The sequence below is a fragment of the Rousettus aegyptiacus genome, unplaced genomic scaffold, assembly GCF_014176215.1.
Source record: "Rousettus aegyptiacus isolate mRouAeg1 unplaced genomic scaffold, mRouAeg1.p scaffold_m13_p_12, whole genome shotgun sequence".
NCBI classification, from domain to species: Eukaryota; Metazoa; Chordata; class Mammalia; order Chiroptera; family Pteropodidae; genus Rousettus; species Rousettus aegyptiacus.
Genome location: NW_023416287.1, coordinates 891083 through 916343, shown reverse-complemented (window position 1 = coordinate 916343; position 25261 = coordinate 891083). Strand labels below are relative to the sequence as shown.

The following is a 25261-nucleotide window of genomic DNA, read 5'->3' as shown; positions in this document are numbered from 1 at the left end:
GGGGCGTCCAGGTGTCCTCGGACGATGTCCGCAGAGCTCAGAGCTGTCCAGCCAAGCGGGGAAGTCCAGACTCCACCTGCGCCTACCCCGCAACTCATCCCTAACACCCGGCTCTCTGAGCAATGACCACATCGGCGGCGGCTTCTGAGAGGAACTCGGTAACGCCTCTGCCTGCCCAGACGCCGAAGCCTGGGCTGCCGCCGGGGAATAAGCCCCAAACGCCGTGAGTGAGGGTCTCCGCCGGCCTGGCCCGCGCCCACCCCTGCGGCCGAGCAGGGCTGCCTGTGCGGACGGGCTCGCCATGCGTCGTCCCCGAGTGATTTGTCTGTGCGCCCGTGAGCCCAGGATGGACCCCCGGCGGCCGGCGTTTGCAAGAAGACCCGCTCCGTGCAGGGGAATCAGATTCCCCGAGGCGGCAGCTGCCCTGGGAAAGACGAAGATGGCGCTGACACCCCGTCCCCCGAGAGCCGCCTCGAGGCGGGAGACGAAGCGAGGAACGGCAGGGACCTTCGTGGCCTGGAGTCGGCTCCTCGCCATGAGCAGGTCCCCTCACAGAGCCGGCCAGGGTCCCGGCCCAGCGAGGCCGCCGTCTCAGTTCCCACGGGAGGCTAGCTCATCGGTGTGCAGTGGGACCGGATCGCCGCCGGTGACGGTGACCGGCACAGCGAAGGCTGTGTGTGTGAGCGCCCGGCGCGGAGCGAGGCGCTGTGGGAACCGGGAGCCGGGGCCCAGGGAAGCCAGTGGAGTGCCCCAGGCTACGGTCAGCAGTGACCACGAGGGTTCCGCAGCCCGCGCCCCGCTCGGAAGGGGCTCGCCCCTCCCGGGTGGGACTGTGGCTTTGAGGACGAGGTGCTTTTTGCCATGCGTGGGCTCTTGCTGCCAAGGTCCCTTCCAGTGGCCCGTGCCGTCCCCTCACCTGACCGTCTCGATCCCCCACGAGGGCTGGCTTCCTAGTTGTCCCTTCCAGGAGCCACCCTGACCTCACGCTTCTCTTCTTCGATAAGCCGTGCGCCTGCTCTGAGCCTCGCCTGGACTGCGCCATAGAACGGCCCCTCACCCGAGCACCGAACGCGTGAGCGCCGCTCACACACCCACGCACTGCAGCCGGGGGCAGGAGCCCCGCTGCGCCTTGAGCCGGATCTCCTCGTCCTTCGGCAAAATCCTTCCTCAGGCGAAACAGGGAGGTCAGAATTTTAAGGTCTTTTCTGTTTGTTTGGCTTTTGTTTTAATTTCTGCAGAAACTCCACCAAGGACAGCCTCGACTTTGCTCCCAACATGCTGTCGCCCTTCCTGAGACTTGACATCTGTGACCACGAGGTCGAAATGGCCATTCTGGGCAGTCGAAAAGTCAAAAACAAGAAAACATTGGCGAAGCCCCATGATTCAACTAATACATATGCAAAACTCACCAAAATAGATATGACCACAAAACGCTGCATCGACACACAGAATTTCAAGTATTTTTCAAGTGCAGCATCGCTGGCCGATTTAGGTCATTTTTGGATGCCATGCCTGGTGTCCTGTGTCTGGGCCAGACCCCCAGACTGGGGCGTTGAGGTCAGGGGTCACGCCCAGCTTGGCCATCAGCCTGCCCAGGGCCTGGGGCAACTGTCTCTCTCTGTCTCTCTGGCTCTCTCTCTCTCCTCGCCTCTCATCTGACTTAGGATGAGACACGCTCTCCCCAGCCGAGAAGTCCGGGGAGCCAGCTGGAGACCGCGGGCGAGGGCTGTGTCAGAAGAACGTGCACGTTTCAGCTTGCGGGGGTGCCTCCGAAGGTGACGGCAGAAACAGTGACGGGCCACGAAAGGAATGTACCTGTCTGAGCCTCCCAGAGCCCCCAGCAGGAGCAGCACCCCTAGAGTCCTGAGTTCTTTCTCTTTTTCTTTTAATTATTTCCTCTCCAGACAAAACCCCGCTGGGATAGAACTTATTGAGTTCAGAATGTTCCAGGACACTCTGTCAGGCCGCCCGCGTTCTCAAGGGCTGCTGCGTGCCTGGCTGACCTCTCGGCCGCCTCCCTGCCCCACCGAATTCCTCCACCACCAGATGTGGGGTGAGTCGGCCAAGGGGAGCGGGCCCCGTCCTGACCCTGCCATGCCAGCGCCTGGAGCCTGGGTCAGACTTGTCGTCACCCTGGACGCCCCCGGGCTCACGCCTGCCCCTGTGAGCAGGTGCCCAGGGTGTTCTCTGGGCACACAGGACATAGGCCGGAACGTTCTCTCCGTCCACCCTTCACGTCAGGACTGGTTTCCAGGCCTGGGGTCTCTGGGGACATGTGCCCAACTTGACGATGGGTTCGGTGGGGCCGGCGAGGAAGGGCCACCAGCCCCGGCCCCTGGGGTGGCAGGGGCCGGTGTTCCCCGAGGTGGTGGACGGGAGCCCCAGGTGTTCTGGGCCCGAGCAGGACAGCAGACAACGAGGTCACAGGGCGAGGGCCAGCGGCTTCCCTCCGGCCTCCGCCTCCCGCCGCAGTGCGGGCCTCATCCTAGAGAGGGCCAGGTCTGGCCCCTGCCGCAAGCCACCTCCCCACGCCCCCCACCCCCCCCCCCCGGGGGCGGTGTCCTTGCCAGGACAGGAAGCGGCCTGAGGCTCGGCGCCCTCGCCAGGCAGCAGTTCTTGGCCAGGATTTAATGCCGCTTTCTGTTTTCTTTTACCTGTTTTTATGTAACTTCCCTGTGGAAATGACATAGATTTACCTTTTTTTAAAAAAATAAATAAATATACTCTTTTAGTGAAATACACGAATTATTCAAAGGAAAGACACTCTGCGCAGCGGTCTCCAGGACTCACGCGCCCACGGAAGCACGGGAACGCCGCTGCCGGCGCAGCCGCTGGGTTTGGCGTGCGTTCTCCCCAAGCCCCTGAGGGGATGCGGGCGCCGCTCACACGCCTCCCGTGACGGGGAGCTCGCTACCTGCCGAAGGCATCCCCAGCAGCAGTGCTGGGAAGCGCCGCCCCCAGCACCTTCCACACCTGAGGCCAGGTCCGCGGAGCAGCTGAGCCCGTCTCCTCGTGGGGCAGCTGCAGCGTGTGCTCCCGTCCACGCCCGGCGGCCAACCCCTGTGTCCACACCCAGCGTCCCCTCCCATGTCCACGCCCGGTGTCTCCCCCCCCACCCCCGCGTCCACCCCTGGCGGCCCCTCTCCCAGCTCCGTCCTCTCGGAGGGACCCTCCCCACCAAAGACAAGGGCAGTTCTGGGAATGAGGTCCAATGTTCCAGGAGCAGCTGGACCCCCCCCCCAGCTTCCTGCAGTGGAGGTTTGCGTGGGGACAGCCTGGGCACCCCCCAGGGCCTCGCCTGGGACTCCTGAGGCCGGGCGAGCAGATGTATGTCTGGCGCTTCATCAACGACCTGAGTGGGACATCTTCCCAGGAGTCCCAGAGCCTCCTCCCCTGCCCCAGCCCCACAGGGAGAGCCAGCCCCCTGCACCCCCTGCGGCCCACCCTCCCTTACCCCCCGAGGCCGCACTTTGGCCGTCTCTGCCTTCCCCGACGATTTCGGGATTCACACGCGCACACACACACACAGTCGACTTTGCAGATTTCTTTTAGAATACATTCACGTTACGGACCCAGGAAGGAAAAGCCATGTGCGGCTGTGGGGGCTGCAGACAGGTCCCCGCCACCCCTGCGAGCGCCCCCCCGGCCTCCTTCGTCCCCCCCCAGCCCATTTAGTGTGTCCAGGCCTGTCCAGCGAGCACTAGCTGCAACCCCATTTTACAGATGAGGAAACTGAGGCTCAGTGGCCGAAGCCACATGTTCAAGGTCACAAGGAGGAAGGCCGGTGGGAACTCGAGCAGGACTTCCTGTAAACGGCCACGTGTCAAGTGCTTCCTCTGACCTGACATCAGTGTCGCCGTAAAAAACGAGGTCACTTTGCCCAAAAGGCAGCAAGCAGGAAGCACTGGATCACCCAGGTGCCCCCTGGGAGGCTCGCTCAAGTGGGCACCCCAGTGGGACCTGGCGCCAGACCAAGGCTGACGGCCACCTTGGCCCTTGGCGGGCCGCTGCTCACTCGCCCCCCCCCCCAGCACCCCTGCGCCCCCGTCCGGCCCCCCAACCTTTCTGAAAGGTCAGGACGGGATACTCCACTCCCTCCCGCGGCCTCACGCGCCCGGAACGGCGTGGGTTTCCCCGCCTGCAGTCCGCGATGCCCGTCTCCGGGCTTGGGGGGGTCGGTCAGAGGAGGGCGCGCGACGCCGAGCCGGATCCGAGCGCGCGGGGCTCCGGGCGCGGGCCCGCTGGGGATGGGAAGGCGTCGCGGTCTGGGCCCCCGCCCGTCGCCCTTCGGGTCTCGAGTCCCCTCCGCGCGGCCTCCGCCGGGGCCCCGCGCGGCCAGCTCCGCGGGTCCGCGCGCGCCGCGCGCTCCGGTGGCTGTCACTTTCAGTGGGCGGGGCCCGGGGCGCCGAGGCCGGCCCCGCCCCCGGGCGACGGCCATTGGCCAGGGCGGCGGGCCGGGCGGGCGCCTCCCCGCGGCGGGGGCGGGCCCGAGCGGATGAATGAAGCGCGAGTGGGCGGCGAGCGGCCGCCAGAGCGAGGTGCGCAGCGCTGCGGCGGGACCCGCACGGTGAGTGCTCCCGGGGGCGCGGGCCGCGCGGCGTCAGGGGAGCCGGGGCGCCGCGCAGGTGCCTCGGGTCCCGACCCGCTGACGTCAGGAGCGCGGCAGGTGCCTGCTGCCGACGTGGGACGAGGGCCAGAGGGAGGGTGGAGGTGGCGCCGCCGCGGCGGGGAATCCTGGCGGGGTGAGGGCCTGGGGTCGGCACTGCGCCCCGAGACGCTCCGCGGGAGGACGGGACCGAGCGCGGCCCAGCAGCGCCCCACGGCCCGCTGCCCTCCGGGGTATCGGATGCAACCTGTGCCCTTCCCGCCGCCAGCGGCGACCCCCCAGGAGGCTGGTGGAGACGAAGGGGGTGCGTGGTGGGCGGCTGGGGCGCAGGCGGCGATGGCGGGAGCAGTCAGGGCGGGCGGCGGTGGCGCAGGGACAGACGCGCCTCGGAGCCGCCTGCTGTTGGCGGGCCCCCACCTGCGCGGTGCCGCTGCCGCGGAGTCAAGGAGGAAGCTGTCGTGCGCAGAAGTTTCGGGCGACCGGGCTTTGTTCGCGCCAGCTGCTGCAGACACGTCGGGGAGGGCCGCGCGGGGCGAGTCCCCACGCCGGCAGCGCCTGCCGTGCCCTGGTCCCCGCCCCGCCACGCCGGGCCCCGAGCCGCCGCTGGGGGGCGCGAGCGCCCACGGTGCCGGCGGAAGGCGCGGGAGGATGGAAACGAGCCGCGCGCTCACCCTCTGCGCCGGCGGGAACGGCCGCGGAGAGCCCGCCGGGCTTGTGGGGCCAGCGCGAGGCCGGGGAGAGCCGCCGGCTGGCCCTGGACCCCCAGGCCCGGCCGCCCCCGCGCCTGGCGCCGCTGTAGTTTTCCACCGAGACCAGCTCCAGCCTCCGCGGCTCCCCGCGCGGTCGCTCCTGGGTCACCTGTCTCATCGCAGACCGGCCCTGGGGAGCCGGCGGCGCCTCTGCGGACGGATCGGGGAGGGTCGGCCAGAGCGCGTCCTGCTGAGGGGTTTTGCCCTCTGCGGGGGGGGGGGGGAGGGGAGGGACGGTAGGGGGGTGAGGGACCTCAGGGGACAGAAAGCGCCTGGTTTCAGCCGGCCCCTCAATGAAGGGAGCTATAATGATAATGCTGGTGCCAACAGCAGCTATTTCCTGAGCACGTGGAAGATGCGGCCCTGCTGAGCGGCCTGTGCCCCTCCCAGCAGCCCTCACAACCAGGAGACGCCGCTCCCGTGCCCCGGGCTACCGGGCGGGGCACCAGTGGCCGAGTGACCTGGTCGCGGGCGCACCACCAGGGCAGAGGTTCGCAGCCCCCAGACATTGACAGCTCTGGAGGGCTGGGGGCAGGTCGGACGCAGAGCGGTGGCTCAAAGCTGGGTCCCCAGCTAAAGGAACAAGCGCCCCTGGCCCTGGGAAGCGGGCCGGACACATTTCAGGAAGCGAGTCTGCACAGTCCCGGAGGGGGGGTGTGGGGTGCTGTGGTCAAACAGAGCTCCTGACTGCCCTGCACAAGGACCTTCCCGCTCTCCTGCTGGGCAAGGCCACAGGTGCTTCCTGGAAATCCTCCGAGGGGCTGCGTCCCTCCCTAATGGCTGTAACCTAATCTTCGGTTCCGTGGGTGTGGCTCCTGAAGCAGGTGTCCCTGCCCATTGCCGTGGTGAGGTGGCCAGGCACCCGGAGTCTGGCAGGACCATGGCCCAGTGACTGCAGATCCTGGGGGCACCTGTCCTTATTTCCAGGGACTCAGCTCGGAGTGCCTGCCCTCCCGGCCGTCACGGCCCGTGGCCTTAGCAAACCCGCGGTGCCTCCAAGCTGCACAGGTTTGCTCAGCTGCCTGCGAAGTCCAAGTTTGCTCACCGGCTTAGCGCCGTCTACAGGCCTCTCAAGTGTGATCCGGCCTTAGGTCAGCATCGCTGAGTCGTATAGTCATAGCTTGACGGACTCACACTGGAACAAGTGGCCGCTGCTATGGCTTAGTCCCTCCGGCCTCCCCGCGGGTGACAGGCAGCTAGCCGCACCAGAGCCCGGTGCTGGTGACGCGGGGAGCTGCCAGCCCAGCGGGGGACCCGAGGACTGGCCTGGCCGGGCCGCGCTCCCACTTCCTCCTCGTTTCGTCCGGGCGGGGTGTGGACAGAGACTACGCCGATGCTCCCTCTCCTGCCACGTGGCCTCCTGTTCCCAGGAGAAGGCCCGTCACCCGCTTAGGCACATGCGGTAACCCTCAGAACCTTGCTTTGTCCTGGGACATTCGGCTGTTCGTCTGGCCACGCGTGGTCGCGGTGGGTGTGGTGGTGGCTGTGGGCAGCACGGGGTCTCCACCTCGGCAGGTAATGGGACAGCCCCGCGGGACTCCGCCGGGCTCGGGTGACCGGGTGCTGTGGGAGGAGGGGGAGGAGACGGGCCTGGCCACCTGCACGCTGGCTGCAGCTTGCATCCCCTCACGGGCCGGTCGCGAGGGCTCTTCCTGCTGCTGGCCCTGGCTCGGCCCTCAGTCTGCTGTCCTCAGACACCCCTCATTCCCCTCCGTGGCCGCACTGCACCCTATTTCTGCTGGCACGACACACAAGTAGCTTCTTGGACCACGTTCCTGGGGGCAAGTAGAGGCTTCCACAAGCCACGTGTCTTGCACAAGACACCCATGGTGTGGCCAGACGAGGCCCACCAAGGACCAAGCACGGCGCAGGGTTTGCTGACCAAGGCCCAGCTGGCTTCACTATGGGTGACCCACCATGGGCCATAGGCTCCCGGCTGGGGGCTTCCCGTGGGTTGTCCCCATGTGAGCACCTTTGACAGGGGGCTGCCTTTTTGGAGTGGCTTTTTTAGCCAGCAAACCTTGGGGCACACCTGAGGCCTCGCCCCTCGGTCTGAGCCACAGAGGGTTTGGGGATAGGCTGGGCTGAGGGCGACGGCCAGTCCCGCCCTGGGCCTGCTCGGTCGTGGGTGTCTCCCTCTCGGCAGGTACCATGGGCCCAGCCCATGGGCCACTGGGCCCGGGAGGCCACCTGGAAATGGCTGAGCTCAGCCTGTGCCTGGGTAGGCCAATCATGTGGACAGAGCCCACGCCCCCCGGCACCCCCAGTACCCCCAGTTCCCAGTTCCCCAGTTCCATAGTGCGTTTTCACGAGCCTCCAGTGGCAACGGCTGGGTCCTCCACCTCGGGGCCCTTCCCATGGTGCCACACCCCCATCCCAGTGGGGAGCCTGAGGCTGGAGAGGCCGGAGGACAGCCGGCAGTGGGGGGGGGGCACCCTCCTGGCTCCGAGGTAGCCTCTCTGTGTTCCCTCTCTGTCTCTGCATTGTCCTTGGCTGACACGGACAGCTCGCTGTGTTTTCAGATCCATAAACCAAATGCTGAGTGAGAAAGACAAGGTCACATAGGCCTCCCTCTGGCTCAGCACCCCCACCACCCCAGCTCCCCCCACGCACAAGCGTGGAGGCAGGTACTCGCATGCTGAGGAGGCAGGGCGCTCCCGGAGGAACAGGGGACGGCCCTTCATTTGAATTGGCCTCCATGCAAAGCTTCTGTGGTCACCAAGTATGCAAAGCAGGGTGTGCCAGCAGCCCTGGCCTGGCCACCCAGACCCCGCCCTCCATGCGGCTGCTTTACAAATACCTTCGAACCTCTGTCTTGGAGAAGTGCAGGCGCCGGGCAGGTCTTGAAGGGAGGGGAAGCAGCTGCCTGGGCAGCACCGCCGAGGGTCTTGGGGACAAGGACACCGGGGTCACGGGAGTGCGGGGGAGGGGCGGCCGAGGGGAGCCTGGGGGATGCCATGCAGCTCGGCACAGTGGGGTGTGCTGTGACTGGCAGCCTCAGCTGCCAGGTGCAGGAAGGAAGGCGTTTACTGGCTGGCGCAGAGAGAGAAAGAAGAAATGAAGCCTGTGATTCTCCCCAGCAGGGTTCGGGGGAGCCGGGGACGCTCTTGCCACGCGCCCCACCCCCACCCCGCCCCGCAGCGGCCTCAGGCCTGCCGGGGGTTGTGAGCAGGCCAGAGCCCTGCAGCCAGGCTACCCAGGGGCAGGCGGAGGACGGGGTCCGGGAACCTGCCACCGCCACCAGGGCGTGAGCTGTCACTCGGGGGTCCTGCACCCCTCCACCTGCTGCGCTTTGTGGAAGCTGCCACCGAGGTCACGGAGGGAGCACTCGTGTTGGGGCCCGTGCGAGCATCCGCGGAAATGAGGCAGGTCGCGTCCACACCGCTCCGGGCCTTCACGGACCTGCGATCCCAGTTCTCACGGGCCGGGCTGTGGCCAGCCACCCGCTCGGGCCCCTGACTTCTCACGGCGCGACTTGAGGGGCTGGGGAGGGGGCGCGGGCCTGAGCTTCTTCACCCCTGGCAACAGAGACGGCTCAAGGTGCAGCCGATGGGCCAGGGCAGCGTGTGGACGGGTGCAGGCGTGAGCACGCGCATGCACACGTGCACGCACACGCATGCACACGTGCACAGTGTGCGACACATGTGTGCATGCACACCCTGCCCTCCCCGCGGAAGCCCTGGGCTCCAGGGTCCCCAACACCCTCCCCACTCACTGTCATTGCCTGGGAGCCTGCCTGACCAGGGACAGGCCGGGAGGATGCGGTCACACCCCCTGGCAGGCTTCCCAGAGAGAGCTCGGTCGCCCTGTGCAGCTGGAGGAGGAGGGCAGGTGCCCCATGTCCCGCAGCTGCAGGGGGCTGGGGGTGCCAGGCAGCGCCACCAGAGGTGGGGTCACGCAGCCGGAGCACCCACGGACCTTGCCCTTGGTCCTGGGGCAGCAGTGGAGTCCAGGGCTGTGGGGAGCTCACTGGCTTGGTGGCAGAAGTCCCCTTCTGTAAAGTGGGGACGAAGACCCACCTCCGCAGACAGTCTGAGTGTGCAGGAGTGGGCGCGGTCTGCCTGGACGTGCTGAGTGACAGCGAGAGCTCTGCAGAGCAGGGCCTTCCCCCGGGGTGCCCAGCAATGAGGGACCCTCCCACGGTGGCCGCGAGTGTCCTCGGGACCGCTGCTGCCGCCGGCTCCCGGACGCCAGGGCTCCCCGGCGGGCGTGCTTCCTGCCGAGCACCCCTCAGCGCCCGAGGCACGTGTCATGAGTCACGGGGACCTGGCTGCGTGTTCGCGTGCCTCGGGCGCTGAGGGGTGCTCGACAGGAAGCACGTGTCAGGGTCACTCTGTTCTCAGGGCGGCCTCTCCAGGCACCCGCTGAACCCCAGGCCTGACCAGGGCTCCTCGCCCGTGGTGTGTGCTCACGCGTGTGTCGCTCACGCACACACGTGCTGGTGAGTGTGAGTGCGTGTGCGCGTGCGTGTGTGCGTGCGTTGAGGAAGAAGACGGCCGCGCTGTGACCGCGGGCGGCCTCTGGGCCGTGCGACTTTGGCGACCCCACGTCTTCCTGTACCCCCACGTTCGGCAGCCCGTCTCGGCGACGCGGGGGGCGAGGGGCAGAGCCGTCGTGTCCCCGGCCTCGAGCGCGCTGACACGCGTGACGTTCCACGGCCGGCCGAGGGCGCGCGCCCCACGTCCGAGGCTGCGTGCGGGGGCGCCTCCCCTCCTCCGGGGAGCCCCGACTGTCCCCGGCTCGTCTTTCTCGTTCTCTTGTGGCCGAGCCTGGCGAGCCAGTTGGCGCAGAGGCGGTGGCACCAGGAACAGGCTCTGGGGAATGGCAGGCGGGTCGCCAGCCATCCGCCCACGGCCTGGGGCACGGCCGCGGGTACCCAGGCAGCACCGGCTTTCAGGGAAACCGGCCAACCCGTGTGTGAATGCCGTTCAGTAGGTCACGGCGCTTTCAGTAAAATGACAGACAGCGAGGGCAGTTGGGACACACACACGGGCTCCGAAGCCAGACTGTGTGGGTGGAGCGCCCCTCGCCACAGGCCGCCTGCATGTCCCTGGGCAAGCTGCCGACCCGTCTGGGCCCCCTTCCCTTCCCTGTAAGATGGGCCGTGCCCAGGCGTGCACACGCAACACACACGGACATCCCCGTGAGGGCGGTGCCCAGACGCAGCGTGACGTGGGCTCCTTCGAGGCTTGCGGCACCCCCACCCAGTGGCATCTGCACCCACTTCCCGGCAAGGGAGCCCCGGGGGAGGCGGGGGAGGCGGGGGAGCCCCGGGGGAGGCCAAGAGGCCACGATTCTCCTGCCCCACGGAGGAGCTGCCCACTCGCCCGCTGCCCACTGCCTCTGGGAGACGGCTGTTTGGGGCAGCCCGAAGGGCGGCTAAGGTCACGGTGGAAGGGCCCAGAGCCCCAACCTCTGAGGCTCAATCCACGGCGTGGGGTCACGGCGCCTCCTTGGGGGTGCCAGGGAGGCGGGCACTGCCATACCCCTCCAAGTGCGAACTGCCCCCGGACCTGGGCAGGCCCCAGTCGGTCTGCGAGGACTCCTATGGGGTCGGATTCCAGGCCTGCGGGGTCCGGCCCTGCCATTCGCCCGTCCTAATTGCCCACTTCCTTCTGGAGGGCACGGGCAGCTGGCAGGGTGAGGGCGGGGGACGACGCAGGCTCGACTCTGAGTGTGAGGCGCGTCTGCACAGGGACGTCTCTCTGTCACCCTCAGCTGCCGATGGCAGAGGGTACAGCTCAGCTAGCCAAGCAGAGGCACAGGGCGGGGGGTGGGGTGCGGGCATGGGCGTCCAGCTGGGTCCTGCCACGTCTCAGCTCTGGTCTGAGGCCTCATGCAGCAGGGGACATGCCCGCTGCCTGCCGAGCCATGGCTGGAGACAGGCTGGCCTGAGTGCGGGTCCAGCTGGGGTCCTGGGTTTGGGGAGGAGGCTGGCCAGGGCCACCCCAAAGGGACGGGCATGCAGGTATGTCTCACCGCGAGTCTGCTCACCAGAAATCCTCTTCACAGGACAGGCGGGCCGCTGGAATACCGTGACGGCTTCCGCCGCTGTCCCCGACCCTCCCCGAGCGAGATGCCCCAGCACGCGATGGGGGACAAGCCCTTCGCCCTCACGCCGCCGCTGGCCTTCGCCAGCCGGCCGCCCGCCCCGGACGAGGACCGCGGCCGCCCCCGCCCCAGCCAGCACGCGCCCCTGGACCTGCCGCTGAGCCAGGACGCCCTGTGTCCGCCCGCCCACGGGCCGCCAGACCCCTGCAGCCCGCTGCTGCGGCAGCCGCGGGGCGGGCGGTGCGGCTGGGGGGCCGTGGCCCCCGCGTGCCTGCAGCCCTTCAACACGCCGCGCGGCTTCCTGCTCTTCCTGTGCTCCGCCTCCTTCCTGCAGGGCATGACGGTCAACGGCTTCGTCAACACCGTGGTCACCTCCATCGAGCGCCGCTTCGACCTGCGCAGCTACGAGAGCGGCCTGGTGGCCAGCACCTACGACCTGGCCGCCTGCCTCTGCCTCGCCTTCGTCGGCTACTTCGGGGGCCGCGGACACAAGCCGCGCTGGCTGGGCTGGGGCGTGCTGACCATGGGGCTAGGCTCGCTGGTGTTCGCGCTGCCGCACTTCGGCGCGGGCCCCTACGCGGCCAAGGGCGACGCGGGCGCGGGCGCCTGCCCGGCCAACCGCAGCGCGGCCTGCGGCCCCAGCGCCTCGGGCCTGTCCGGCTACCGGCTGGTCTTCATGCTGGGCCAGTTCCTGCACGGCGTGGGCGCCACGCCGCTCTACACGCTGGGCGTCACCTTCCTGGACGAGAACGTCAAGTCCAGCTGCTCACCCGTCTACATCGGTGAGTGCGGCCGCGAGGGCCGGCAGCGGCCGGCGCGCCCCGGCCGAGCCTCGTGCGCATCTCCCGCCGGCCACACGTGGCCACGCGTGGCCCCAGACGCTCCCGGGGAGGCAGCCGCGGAGCCCTGGCCTGCGTCAGGCCCCGCCGACCCCAGCCCGACCCCCATGTGCATTCCGGGGGGTCCTGGGCACACGGCGTGACCAGGCACAGGTCACTCATGCTGTGGTGATGTTTCCAAGTGTCCGGCCTCAGCCCCCCACTTCCAGCCAGGCGAGGCCTCGCTCGGGGCCCGGCTGCCCAGCTGGCCTCCCGGGCCCAGCCCGTGCCCGTGGGCCCCCAGCCGCTGGGTGCACCCTCATCCTGCACGGCGAGCGGCTCGGGACCGTGGCCCTTTCGGGGGACAGGGTCCCAGTGCCGCCTGCAGCTGGCTCTGAGGGAGAATGTTAAATCCCTTAAAAAGTTGGCACCGACGGCACTCCAGAGGAACGCTCTGCTTTAAGGGGGCCTCCCTGGGGTGGGGGGCAGGGGCGGCCGGCATGCGTGGAGTCGGAGCCGCACGCCCGCGAGCCCGGGGGGCAGGCCCGGCCGACCCCCGCTCCCTGCTTCCCTTCCAGCCATCTTCTACACAGCGGCCATCCTCGGGCCCGCGGCCGGCTACCTGATCGGGGGCGCCCTGCTCAACATTTACACGGACATAGGCCGCCGGTGAGTGACCGGGGTCTCCCTGCCCTCGGAGCAGGGGCAGGGCACACGGCGGGGTGTCGAGCCGTCGGGGACTGCGCCTTGGCCGACCTAGGCACCCGTGGGCGGCTTCGCACGCAGGCCTGGGGAAGGGAACAGTGTGGCCAGATGGCTTCCGGAAGCCATGTGAGACCAGACCCCAATTTCTCCGACGCCCTTGGCAGAGGGAGCGTGACTTCTGCTGCCAGTGTCGGCCCCTCTCGTGTGGGTTTTCCAGCACCGAGCAACCCCTCGGTTCTCCCCAACACCAGCGGGGTGTCCCCAAGTCAGCGCGCCTCGGCACTGGCTTCCTGGTGGGTCCCCGGGTCACACGCTTCTGTCCCCGGGCTACAATTAGGAGGTTTCCAGGACCACCTCCTCAGCTCTGTAATTTGCTAGTGGCCCACGGCACCCAGGAAGGCGCTCACTGGATGACCAGGGTGTCACGGGGAACCTGGGGGCAGGCGGGTGGCAGAGACACGCAGGCACGGTGAGGAAGGGGCACCCCCGGGCCCTCCCGGCGGGGTTTGGTGAGGCCGCGTCACATAGGCATGGCTGAGTAAATCGCTGGCCCCCGGTGGTCAGGAGGGTCCTCGGAGCCCGGCAGCGGGGCCGAAAGCCCCAACTCGCTGAGCTCATGGCTGGCCTTTCTGAGGAGAAAGCAGCCCCCGTCCGAAGCCCCCGAGGGACCCGCCGAGAGCGGCTGTGGTAGAGCAAGGGACACTTTCTCCACTCGTCACGCGGGAAGCTGCAAGGGACTAGGGAGCTGCGCGCCAGGAACAGGGCTGACACCACATCCGTGTGTCGATCCTGGGTCTCCTCCTCGCGCATCTGTGGCGCCAGTTTTTGTAAATCTGAGCAGGAGGGAGAGACGCAGAGACAGAGACAGAAAGACAGAGACAGAGACAGAGAGACAGAGAGACAGAGAGACAGAGAGACAGGCAGAGGCAGACAGGCCGCGGGCGGGCGGGCGTCCTCGGGCCGCGCAGGCGCTGGAGGCCGGCCCCGTCCTCGGCGCCGCCGGCGGGGCTGGCTCCCCGACGTCTGCGGGGACACGCCGTGGCACCGCCAGCTACACCTCGCGCTCTCTCTGCAGATGGCGCGTCCCCCCCCCCGAGGGTCTAGCGCTCTGCCCCCCTGGCCTCAGTTGACTCAACTGGGTGTCAATGTGCGCGCCCCGTGCAGAGCGCAGGAGGTAGGTGGGGCCCGCGTCCCTCGCCCTCCGCACCCCCAGCCTGCATGGACCGGCACAGGGGACGCCCCGCTCACGTGCCCGGACATGTGTGGGCAGGACGCTGACCCCCGACGCCTCTCCCCGCAGGACGGAGCTGACCACCGAGAGCCCGCTGTGGGTCGGCGCCTGGTGGGCGGGCTTCCTGGGCGCGGGGGCCGCAGCCGTCCTCGTCGCGGTCCCCATCCTCGGCTACCCGCGGCAGCTGCCAGGTGGGTGCTCCCCTCCCAGGGGTGCCGTGTCCTGCCCCTGCCCCGCCCCTACCCGACCTCCGTCCCGCGGGGCTGCCGGCCGCCCCCGGGCCCCCCACCCCGCGTCCTCCCCCTCGGGAGCCACGGAAGAGGCCTGCTTCGGTGCGGGGCGGGGCGGCCCTCTCCCTACGGTCCCGGGCGGTGCCAGCGGCTCTCGCCCACCTCCTGGTCCCTGCCGGCCGGTCCCCGCGGCACGTCCCCGCTCGACATCCGCCCCACGTGCTCTGTCCGCCGGAGGGTCCCGGGTGGGGAGGGGCAGGCTCAGAGCAGGCCGATGGCACCTGCACCCTGCTGATGTCCGCGTCCCCCAGGCTCCCAGAGCTACGTGGTCATGGGCGCGGCTGAAACACACCGGCTGAAGCGCAGCGGCCCCACGGCGGCCAGCCGCCCCGCCTTCGGGAACACCGTCCGAGACCTGCCTCTGTAAGGACGCCGGGGACGGCCACCCGCGCCCGCCCGCGCCCGCCCCGCGCCCGCCCTGCGCCCACCCCGCGCCCGCCCCGCGCCCGCCCCTGCGTGTCCTGCAGACCCTCCGGGGGTCCCATGCACGCTGAGTCTTGGCCCCAAAATAGGAGCATCCGAGAAACCCTGCAGGCCACGTGGACGGCACACAGCCCCCCTAAACCCCTCCAGGCCCCGGCCCCCAAGGGCGCCCCTGACCCTCAGACCTGTCCCCAGGAGTTGCCCCTAGTGGCCTCGGCCCCTCGCCATGCCATGTCCTGCGACCTCTGTGCTAGGGGCCACCTCCTCGTGCCGCTGCCCTGGGGTCTCTGAGGACACGGGGGGAGCGGACGGCCCCGGCCTCTGTCCTCTGCATCTCGTCCGCGGCCTTCACCCCCCTTCTCCTCCTCTCCTTGTGGGGGGCGTGGTCTCGCTGTGGAGACCGAAAGGCCTCTGGGATGCTGGGGTCTCAGAGGGGTGCGGGGCCTGGGGCTCCTGGCCACCCAGGCCTCCCAGGGGCTCCTTCACGGCTGCCCACCTGCCCCGCAGCATCGGGGCGGGGCAATGGCGGGGGGCGGGGCCGCCGGATGGGAGTGAGCCAGGATGGCTGTGCTGAGGGGGGAGGAGTAGGTAGTCCCCCCCCCATTTAGGGCTTTGCTCTCCCCACTTCCTGTTAGACCACCCAGGAGAGCCACCCATCAGGAGGGTGCCCCACCACAGGAGGGCGCCCCACAACAGGAGGGGCGGTCCCCGAAGCCCGATGCCGGCAGCAGAAGGGAAGCCCCTCTGTTAAGGTCACGGCTAGTTTTCCCGGCAGATTCTGCAGGATTGCAGCAGAGTGACCCACAGGCTGGGACCAGGACCGGGAAGTCCGCGTGGCCCAGGCGAGGCCAGGAGGGACCGGCCGCACCCAGCACGCACAGTGGGCTGTCCCTGACCGGGAGCCCAGCACAGCGAGGGTCGGGATGGGGGGCAGGACCTCGTGAGAGCTGCTCTGAGCAGCTGGCGTGCGCAGCCCGGCGAGGGGCTGTGTCCTGCACTAGGCCCCGAGCGAGGGTCTGGGGGCGGAGGCCGACGGTGCCTCCACCGCAGCCCTGCTTCCCCGAGTCCCACGTGTAGTTGGCCTCCGTCCTCGAAAGGAAGAGCATTTGAGTGTCGCGATGTTCGGAGTCCCTGGCACGTGCCGGGAGGCCCGGCACTGACCTCAGAGCAGGCGCCACCTCTGGGGACAGGGGCATAACGTGTTGCAGACACGTCTGAGCTGGGCCCAGGTACCTGCTGCCCGGTGGCTGAGAGGGGCCAGGGACAGTGGGGTGCCCAGGTGCATGCTGGGGCAGCCGGCTGCCCACTGAGGCCAGCCTCTCACCCCCGGGCCCCCAGTGCTGTGACCTCTCTGCCTCCTCCCTGCTCCTCAGGGGGCCTTGTTTGTTTTGTGACATTTTAATGGTCTCTGGGCGTCTTACCCGGCTGAGCGGCGGCTCAGGCATGGGCACAGGCGCTGCTCCAGCCCTTGCGAGGCAGGACCCCGGCCCCCGCGCGCCTGGCTCTCAGACAGCCTTGTGCTCACCCTACGAGTGGGCCGTGGCCGGCGCTGAGCCCTGCCACTCGGTGTGGCGCGGCCCACATCTCACGCTGCCGACAGCCGTGCCGCAGAGCTGGCTGTCACCGCGCGGGAACAGTCCCCCTCCGCCCTCCGCCCGACCCGAGACCGCGTGCGCCGTCCTGTGCAGGGACCCGTGTCCTCTCGGTCTCCAGAAGGGGGTCCGGGCCGGTCCACCAGGGGGTCAGGCAGGCCAGGTCCGCGGAGCCAATGCCAAGACCCTTCACCAGGCCCCTGGCCCCCGGCATCACTCCCGAGCACACACCAAATGAAGCCAGGGAGCCAGCCGAGCCCCCCGGGGCTCCTGGGGGGACTTTCTCCAAGCCCGCAGGGCTTCCTGCCCCCCCACACACAGGCTGCCGCCTGAGGATGGCCCCATCCCCCTCCCAGGGCCCCACCAACGGCTGCCCCAGAGGCGACTAAACAGTGTCAGGGGTCACTCAAGGTCACTCCTCATGCCAAAGCCAGAATGCTGGCCAAGTTGGTGACAAGGTCCTTCCATAGTCAGCAACGGCAGCGTTTACAAGAAGCCGCAGGCTCGGACCCTGGTGCGGGTTCCCCCTCAGCCCCACCCGGCCTCACGCACCCTCCCGGTTTCCGGAACGCGTGTGGGTGACCCCGCCACGCTGGCACCCCCCTGCACACCCTCTCAGGACCGGGCTCGCTGGGCTCGGTGGGAAGGGAGGCGGCCTCAGGCCCCGCCCACGCCGACCTCTCCCCTCCCCACGGCCTCCCCTGCAGCTCCACCTGGCTCCTCCTGAAGAACCCTGCATTCGTCCTGCTGTGCCTGGCCGGGGCCACCGAGGCCACGCTCATCACCGGCATGTCCACGTTTGGCCCCAAGTTCCTCGAGTCCCAGTTCAGCCTGAGTGCATCGGACGCGGCCACCTTGTTCGGTGAGAAAGCTCCCCGAGCCTCAGGGGTCCCCTGCTCCTGCGTTGGTTCTCGGACAAGCGAGGGGTGGGCAGCTTGAGCCGTGGGCAGCGCTGTGCCACGTGCGATCCGGTCCGGCCCGGCCAGGGACAGCGAGTGTCGGGCTCGTCCACGAGGTGCCGCTGCCCACGGGCTGACGGTGTCTACGAGAGCGACTGTCCTTCCGTGTGCCGCATGCTGACCGGTCTCTCGGGGGGCCCTGTGCCACGCTGCCCTCCCGGCGGGCCGTGCGCCAGATCGGAGGGCGGGCAGGGGTGGGCTCCAGCGTGTCCAGGACACCCGCTCCCGCCCGGGGCCCCTGCCCGTGCCATCCCACCCCTGCGGGAAGGGTTCAGGTGGTGGTGACCCCCGGGCACTTGGATCCCCGGTCCTGGCCATCCCCGTGAGCCAGCTGTCCGGTCTCACAGGACCATGAGGCTGGAGCCCCTGGAGCTCCCCGACCACAGGTGCTCTGTGCCCAGGGCACGCTGGCCCCCCAGGACAGTGAGGGGCCCTCGGCCCCCTCCCGCATGGGGCAGCTGGGGCAGGAGCACACCCGGCAGGAGGCGGAGCCACCACGGGGCACAGGGTCAGTGCCTCTGTGCAGCACCCGCCGATGCCGCCGCGTCCCCAGGGCCTCCGACTGGTGCCCGCAGACCCCGCCCAGTGGCCACCTCCCCTCCCCTGCAGCGGCCCTGCCCCTGCACCAGCACCCCTCCTGGAGCAGCCATGTCCCCTGGGGCGCCCCCGCCACCCCCGGAGCTGGCTTCAGGCCCCGCTCAGGGGACGGGCCCTCCGAGCCCGGGCCGTGCCCACTCACGCCGACCTCTCAGTGAATGGCCGCGGCCGCAGGCCTCGGATGTCCCCACAGCGCCCTTGACCTCTGCCGCCCCCGCTGCTGCCCCGGCCCTGGGCCCCTCGGCTCGGGGCCTGGAGCCCTGAGCCCAGCGCTGCCTTGGACGGGGCCGTCTCTGCGCCTCGGTTCCCACCGGTGAAGGGGGCGAGGCCCCCGCGGCCCTCCTGAGCCCCGGCCTCTCCCGCAGGGTACCTGGTGGTGCCGGCAGGCGGTGGCGGCACCTTCCTGGGCGGCTTCCTCGTGAACAGGCTCAAGCTCCACGGCTCGGGCCTCGTCAAGTTCTGCCTCCTGTGCACGCTGACCAGCCTGCTGGCCACCCTGGTCTTCCTCACGCACTGTCCCAACGTGCCCATGGCAGGCGTGACGGCCAGCTACGGCCAGAGGTGAGGCCCCAGCGCCCCTGCCGGCCCGGGGGTCCTGGGGTGGGGGCGGGGAGGCCACTGCCGGGAGCAGGACCACACCCTTGGGGGGCGCGTCACAGTGATTAGCGCTCGCCCCTCACTGTCACCGTCACCGTCACCGCCCCCGGCTCCAGCCGGCTCTGAGCCTGTCTCTCCACCTGCGAAACGGGCCGCAGCTCGGCCCGTGTCACGAGCTGACGTGGAAAGTGGCCGAGCATCGGCCCCGTGCGCCCCTGTCCTGGGACACGAGGGGAACGGCCCGTCGGGTGTTGATCTGGGGGAATCCGAGATGGTCCTGGGACCCCAGGGAGGGCCCCTCCCCCCGGAATTTCCGGGAGGTGGCAGCGAGGCCGCAGAGCAGAGACTGCGGCAGCTGCGTGGGAGAACCCGGACAGGAAGCACCTGAGAGCTGGCGGAGGGTGGCCTGGGTGAGGCCGCCATCCCCACGTGGGGACGCTGGTGCTCGGGCCACCCCCAGGTGGCGTTGAGCAGGGAGAGGCGACCGTGTGTGTGTGTCCGTGGTCGCTGACAAGCAGCCAGGCCAGGCCCAGAGGCCCGGGCGGAGCCGCGGGGCGGGGCGCGGTGCCCTGTCCTCCCCAGCACCTCCTCTGAGCCGGGCGAATCCATCGCCTGTCACAAAGCCGCCAGCCCGGACGCACGCCTCGCCTCTGGGGCGCAGCTGGGGCGGGTTTGCCTTGCTGGGACGCTCTCCAAGGACCCCGGGCGGGAGCCGACGCGCGGAACCCTGTGCCACAGGCGCGCGGGGGGGACGAGACCCGGGCCCCCCCGCGTCTGCGTGGCGCCCCACCCGGAGCTGGCCTCTGCCCACCACCCGCGTCTCTCGCCTGCAGCTCCCTGCCCGAGGGCCGCCTGGAGGGCCACCTGGCGCTGGCGGCCGCCTGCAACGCGGCCTGCGGCTGCCGGCCGGAACACTTCCGCCCCGTGTGCGGCTCCGACGGCCTCACGTACTACTCGCCCTGCCACGCGGGGTGCCCTGCGGCGGCGGCAGCGCCCGGCCCGGGAGGCCAGAAGGTGAGGGCGGCGGCTGCCCGCGTCCCGTCCGCGCGCCCCGGACCCGGCGGGGGGCCCCTGGCCCTCCCTCCTGTAACCGGCGCTGTTGTTCCGGTTCTCAGGTGTACCGAGACTGTAGCTGTGTCCCTCAGAATCTTTCCTCTGGTTTTGGCCATGCTACTGCAGGGAAATGCACTTCAACTTGTCAGAGAAAGCCCCTCCTTCTGGCTTTCATATTCGTTGTAATTATCTTTACATTCCTCAGCAGCATTCCCGCGCTCACCGCGACCTTACGGTAAGCTCCAGGCGGGTCTCACTCTGGTCCAGAACCTTCCCTTGCAGCCAAGTGGAGCTCTGCAGGAAAGACCCGCGCCCCCGTGAGGCGCTTCCCGCCGGCCGTCGGCGACGCGGCGGGGGCTGGGCCGGGCGCGGACGCTGGCGCGGGGGTGCGCCTGGCGAGCGGCGTCCCGGCCTGGGCGCTGACCGTGTGTGTGTTCCCGTCTCAGGTGCGTCCGTGAGCAGCAGAGGTCCTTTGCGCTGGGAATCCAGTGGATCGTGGTTAGAATCCTAGGTACCGTGCAGTGTGAGGGCCCCGTGCCGTGCACCCGCCGCACAGGGCACCTGGCGGGCGGCCGCTCGCGGGGCTGCTCAGGCATCGTGGCGGGAGGCCTGGCCACCTGGGAGGGACACCATTCCCTGGCAGGCCGCTGGAGGGACCTGGCCGTTTCTCGGCCTTTTCCAAAGGCTCCAAGGGGGCCGGGGGTCCTGGGGAATCACCCGGCTCGGTGCCAACGCCCCAGAGAAGAGACGTGTGCGTCCCGGTTGCACCCCTGAGAGCGCCGGTGGCCAGAGTCCCCGTTCCGAGAGCCGGGCCCCCCGGGCCCTGCCGCCGGACCGCCGGGCTCTGAGCGGCCTGTCTCCGCAGGCGGCATCCCGGGCCCCATCGCCTTCGGCTGGGTGATTGACAAGGCGTGCCTGCTGTGGCAGGAGCTGTGCGGCCAGCGCGGCTTCTGCTTCGTCTACCAGAACGCGGCCATGAGCCGCTACCTGCTCAGCGCCGGGCTGGCGTACAAGGTGAGCTGGGGGGGCGGGGGGCTGGGCTCCCCTCCCCCGGCCGGGGGTCCGGCAGCTGCCCCCGGGGCCCGCGGCTGCAGCCGGTGTGCAGAGCGGCGTCCTCGCACGTTTACGGCCGTAGTTGGGGCCGTGGTGACGCGGTGGCAGTAGAGGGGGAAGTGGGGTGACAGTCGCAGGGGCGCCCCCAGCTCACGGTCCCTCCCCCGCCTTCCCAGGCCTTCGCCACCACCGCCGGGCGGTTCGCCCTGTGCCCCGGGCAGCCGAGGCTTGGAGGATAAGGCCAGCTCCCCGCTGCTGAGCGCAGCCCTGGCCGCCCCCGGCACAGCCCGGCTGCGGTCAGCGTGCCGGCCCGTGAGCCTAAGGTGGCCCGGGCGCCGTCTGCTTCCCAGCCCCACCCTCTGTTTCCAGCTGCGTAGAGAAGCATCTGCTCTGGCTCTCGGCAGACGCCCCGGGGCAAAGCACAGAATTTATGTTTCGAATCTCCCCCACTGGAGAAGGCAGAAGCCTTCCCAGTGAAATGAACCCCGAGGCCAGTCCTAGAGAGGGTCTCGCTCCCTTCCGTGGGCCGAGGGCGGGCCCACGCCCCACTGGTAGGGGCCCTTTCGGGAAGGGACTCGGGGACAGGCGTCCTGGCTGACCCCGGTTTATCTCCCTGTGGATTAGGCAAAAATAGCCAAGTGTGAGAGGGATTTGTGCAGCTCTGGATGGAGGCTCAGCGCACAGCAGACGCCCCGGGGGGCCGGCCCCCCCCTTCTCTGTCGTGTTGTGTGGCCCCCACCCAGAGCACGGGCTCCAGACACCTGTGATGACCCCGCGACCTCAGCACAGCCCCCGAGGCGCAGGTCTTAGGGTTGCCCTGCTAACTCCGGCAGAGGGAGCAGACGGCCGCGCCCCTAAATGCCGCCCCATGCGATCACTCTGCCACGAAGCAGAAACAGCCCCAGTCCCCCGCGTGGCCCCCCAGCCCTCGACACGCTGCCCAAAGTGGCGTTCACGGTCAGAGGCAGGCACGTGTCCCCAGAGACCGCATGCATGCCCACCGTGTCCTTCGCAAGGCCGGGCGGGGGGCTCACGGCTGCGCATGCCGGGGCCCCGGAGTGCAGCTGCAGGCCGGGGGGTCGGCCCAGCAGCCACAGCCGCGACTTCTCTCCCCCAGGCGCTGGGCTGCCTGTTCTTCGCGGCTGCCTGCCTCCTGTACAAGGCCCCCGCGGGCCCCTCCCACAGCCTGGAGCCCTCTCTGCCCAGCCAGTCCTCAGCCTCCGACACCCCCGCGGACGACTCTCTGCCCAGCCAGTCCTCGGCTGCCCACTCAGGCCTCCAGCTCCAAAGCGACATCTGACAGCCGCCTGCCTGCTCCGAGCCCGAGCCAGCACTCGGCGCCCCCAAAACACCATCCCGCTGCTCCCGGAAGGGCCGGCCCTCGCTGTCGCGCACCTAGCTCTGAGGTCCCTTCGAAAATCTCCCGTTGGATTCTGGGGAAACCGAAACAGGGGTCGCCGGTGCCCGAGCCTCGAAGCGGCAAGGAGACAGAACGCGACGCGCCTCAGAAATGCAGGGGGGGGGCAGAGGCGGGGCGCCCCGTTCCCCCCGACCCCGCACGGCGCCCACACAGGGCTCGCCCGGGTTCCCGCGGGTCCCAGAAGCCCCAGGCAGGCCCCCCGTGGAGCGGAGCGGGCGCGCTGGCAGCCGAGTAGAGCGAGGCCCCTTCCCGCGGCCCCCGTCTCCTTGACGTGTGGCTCAACACCAGCTGTCACCCCCCGTCTCGGGACAGGTGCAGCTTGCATGGGCGTGTATTTATAGACCCATATTTTGCAGAAACACTGATTTTTAGCATGTTTTTTACCTGATCACATGGTGGGCGGAGTGTGCAATCAGCAGGTACCTGTGGACGTCGCCTGGAGGGGCTCAGCCTTCCTGGGGTGTTCGCGTCGGGTGTCTTAGTTAAACTGTGTGCACGTTAATATATTTTAATATTTAAAGCGCACGCCGCGTCCGGTGTGCTTTATTTCCATGCACTCGCAAAGTCTGGTCGTTTTGCACATCCTTTGTGTGAGTTTTCGTGAGTCTGCAGCGGGCTGCCCGCCTGAGCTGTCACTTGGCCCAGGGCCTTTAGGTGGGCGCCCCCTCCCCCCAGGGCTCAGCCCCGACCTGGGCCCACAAGGTGAGGTCCCTCTTCCCTACACCATCGCGAATCGTCTGGACTCAGTCTGGGAGCTGTGGGACTGAGATGGGCGGCCAGACACTGCAGCTGGCGCAGCAGAGTGCGCATGCGTGTGCGCATGTGTGCTTGTGTGAGCATGTGTGTGATGTGTGTGCACATGTGTGTGCATGTATGTAGGTGGGCGCGTGACCGCATGTGTGCACGCACATGCATGTGCTTGTAGTGTGTGGTGCGCTGTGTGTGTGCGGGTATGTGCATGCATGTGTGGGGGGGCATGCGTGTGTGCACATGAGTGTGGATGAGCGTGTGTGTGCGTGTTTGTATGCGTACATGTGTGTGGGTGTGTGCGTACACATGTGTGCATGTGTGTGCGTGCGATGTGTGAGTGGGTGCATGTGTGCATGTATGTGTGCACACGTGTTTCAAGAAACGGGACAGGAGCTCCGGCCTGGGCCACTCCGCACGCACCCGGCTCTGGCAGAGCAGTGGCCGGGCTGGGTGGGGGCCCACGGGAGGCGCCCGCCACGTCTGTGTCCTGCTCACACCCGCTGTCGGCACCGTCCCAGATGGAGGAGCCAGTGCGACGTGCGGGTTTCTGCTCCCCCAGGAGGCCTCTCGCTGCCCCGTCCCCACCCGGGCAGGCTCAAGACCCTCACATCGGGACCCCTTCCGCACCTCGTGCCCCGGCAACTTCACCCAGCCCCGCGGGGGGGCTACCCAAGCCCTGGGGGTTTCCAGGAGCCCCCTCGCCCTCTGCCTCCTCGTCCTGCATCCGCACATTGTGATGGCACCTGCTCACTCTGACACCCTGCACCTCAGCCGGGCTGTGTCCCCCTCAGTTTCACCCCACGACTCCTCCCAAGTAGCACCTCCCCCCAGCCCTGGGCTCAATCCTGGGCTCGGCCGCCTCAGGGCCTGCACAGGGGACCGGCCGCCCCTTCACGGCTCCTTCTCTGCTGTCTCGCTCCAGCGAGGACACTCCCGGAGCCCTCAGGTGAGGCGCCAGCCCCCTCTCACAGCCAGTCTTTGGGGGCATCCGTGCCCCCCAGGCCCTGGGTCCCACTCAGGCCTGAGCAAGGCCCAGCTCTCCTCCGTGTGTCCGGCCTGTGGCTTCCAGCAGCGGGGGCTGGCGGCCAGGTCCCCTAGAGAAGCAGGCCGTGGCAGTCACAGTGCTCGGCAGACACTCTTGAAAGGAACGACGATCACAGTAGAATGAAAGGCCTGGCTGGGGCACGGCCAGCCGGAGGGGCCCCACGGCGCCGGCCGGTCCTGACCGTCCAGAGGCAGGGGCCTCGTTCGCCCCTGGGTTTGGGCCCCGGGGCTGGTTCCCGAGCACATGCTCTCCCGTCTCGTTGCACCTCTGCCCCCTTGTCCTCTGGAGACCGCCCATGAAGGCCGGGGGACGGTGGCCTTGGGGACCCCCGGACGTGCCCTGCCTTCTCCAGCTCTGGGTGAACCCACCGGTTGTCTTCTGACTCGGCCGGGACCTGGGTGTTCAGGCACCGCCTCCAGCGTGAGCCCTGAGCCCTGAGCCCAGCATCCTGGCTCTGACCGCTCCCTGATGCTCCAGGGGCCTGGGGGCCTGCAGTTGCAGCCACTGGGCACCGGGGGGCAGCACAGACACGTCCTGGGAGTCAGAATCCCTGGGAGCCAGCGACCCGCCTGCCCCCTCCACACCTGAACTCAAGTCCCCATCCCCAGCTGACGTTTGCTCCCCACGAATGCAAAATGGAGTGGGGTGTCTTCTCTGCACTGCTCAGCGACTGTGAGCTGTCCACAAATCCCGACCCGGCCACCTCTTTTAGCCGCTAGCTGGGCAGGCCGCTGGGCTGAGCAGAGAGCCAGAAGCCAACAGGCTACCGGCTGTGGACGACATTCAAGAGTTAATCGAGCACCTGCTGAGTGACAGGGAACGCAGGCCCAGGAGGAGGGCCGCGGGGCCTGGGACTGACCCACAGGCAGTGCCGGAGACTCCATTAGCTCCCCCCCTGCCCCCCCCCCGACGGAGGACCCGGCCCCTCGTGGGGTGGCAGCAGTGCCTGGCAGAAGCCCGACTCTGGATCTTTGTGTTCCTGTCTCTGTCCCTGAACGGGCTGGGGGTGGGGGGTGGGGGGACATTTGTTTGGAGCTTTGTTGTTAAAGGGCGTTATTGAAATGTAAATCACAAGCTGGCCACAGCGCCCTCAGGACCCAGCTGGTCTGGCCGGGTGGGGGAGGGGAGCCGCCCAGAGTTCTGCAGCCCCCATCCACCCTTGTTGCCAGAAAGCTCCATCGAGGCACCCCCACCCTGGGGCCACACTACCCCCAGCTCTGGACCTGTGAGTCCTGTAGATGGAATCGCATCCCGGTGGACTCCGGGGTGGCGGCTCACCGACCCCGACAGCCATGCTTCCGGGGTCACCTGCCCCTTCGCAG

The 25261-nt window shown here is 68.8% G+C and overlaps 1 protein-coding gene across 3 annotated transcripts; it reads left to right on the top strand.

Annotated features, from left to right (window-relative positions):
* The first annotated feature begins 4499 nt into the window (after window positions 1-4499).
* Window positions 4500-22696, top strand: SLCO4A1 (solute carrier organic anion transporter family member 4A1). Of its 3 annotated transcripts, none has more exons than XM_036229209.1 (12): window positions 4500-4567; window positions 11368-12188; window positions 12803-12893; window positions 14230-14351; window positions 14702-14813; window positions 17173-17327; window positions 18387-18582; window positions 19452-19632; window positions 19734-19906; window positions 20118-20182; window positions 20537-20685; window positions 21842-22696. In XM_036229209.1, exons 1-12 carry the CDS (start codon window positions 4500-4502, stop codon window positions 22022-22024), a joined length of 2316 nt encoding a protein of 771 aa, XP_036085102.1. In that variant the 3' UTR covers window positions 22025-22696. The 3 variants fall into 3 exon arrangements, with proteins under 3 accessions (XP_036085102.1, XP_036085104.1, XP_036085103.1); XM_036229210.1 differs by lacking the exon at window positions 4500-4567 and adding an exon at window positions 5611-6757; XM_036229211.1 differs by lacking the exons at window positions 19452-19632; window positions 19734-19906.
* Window positions 22697-25261: the final 2565 nt, after the last annotated feature.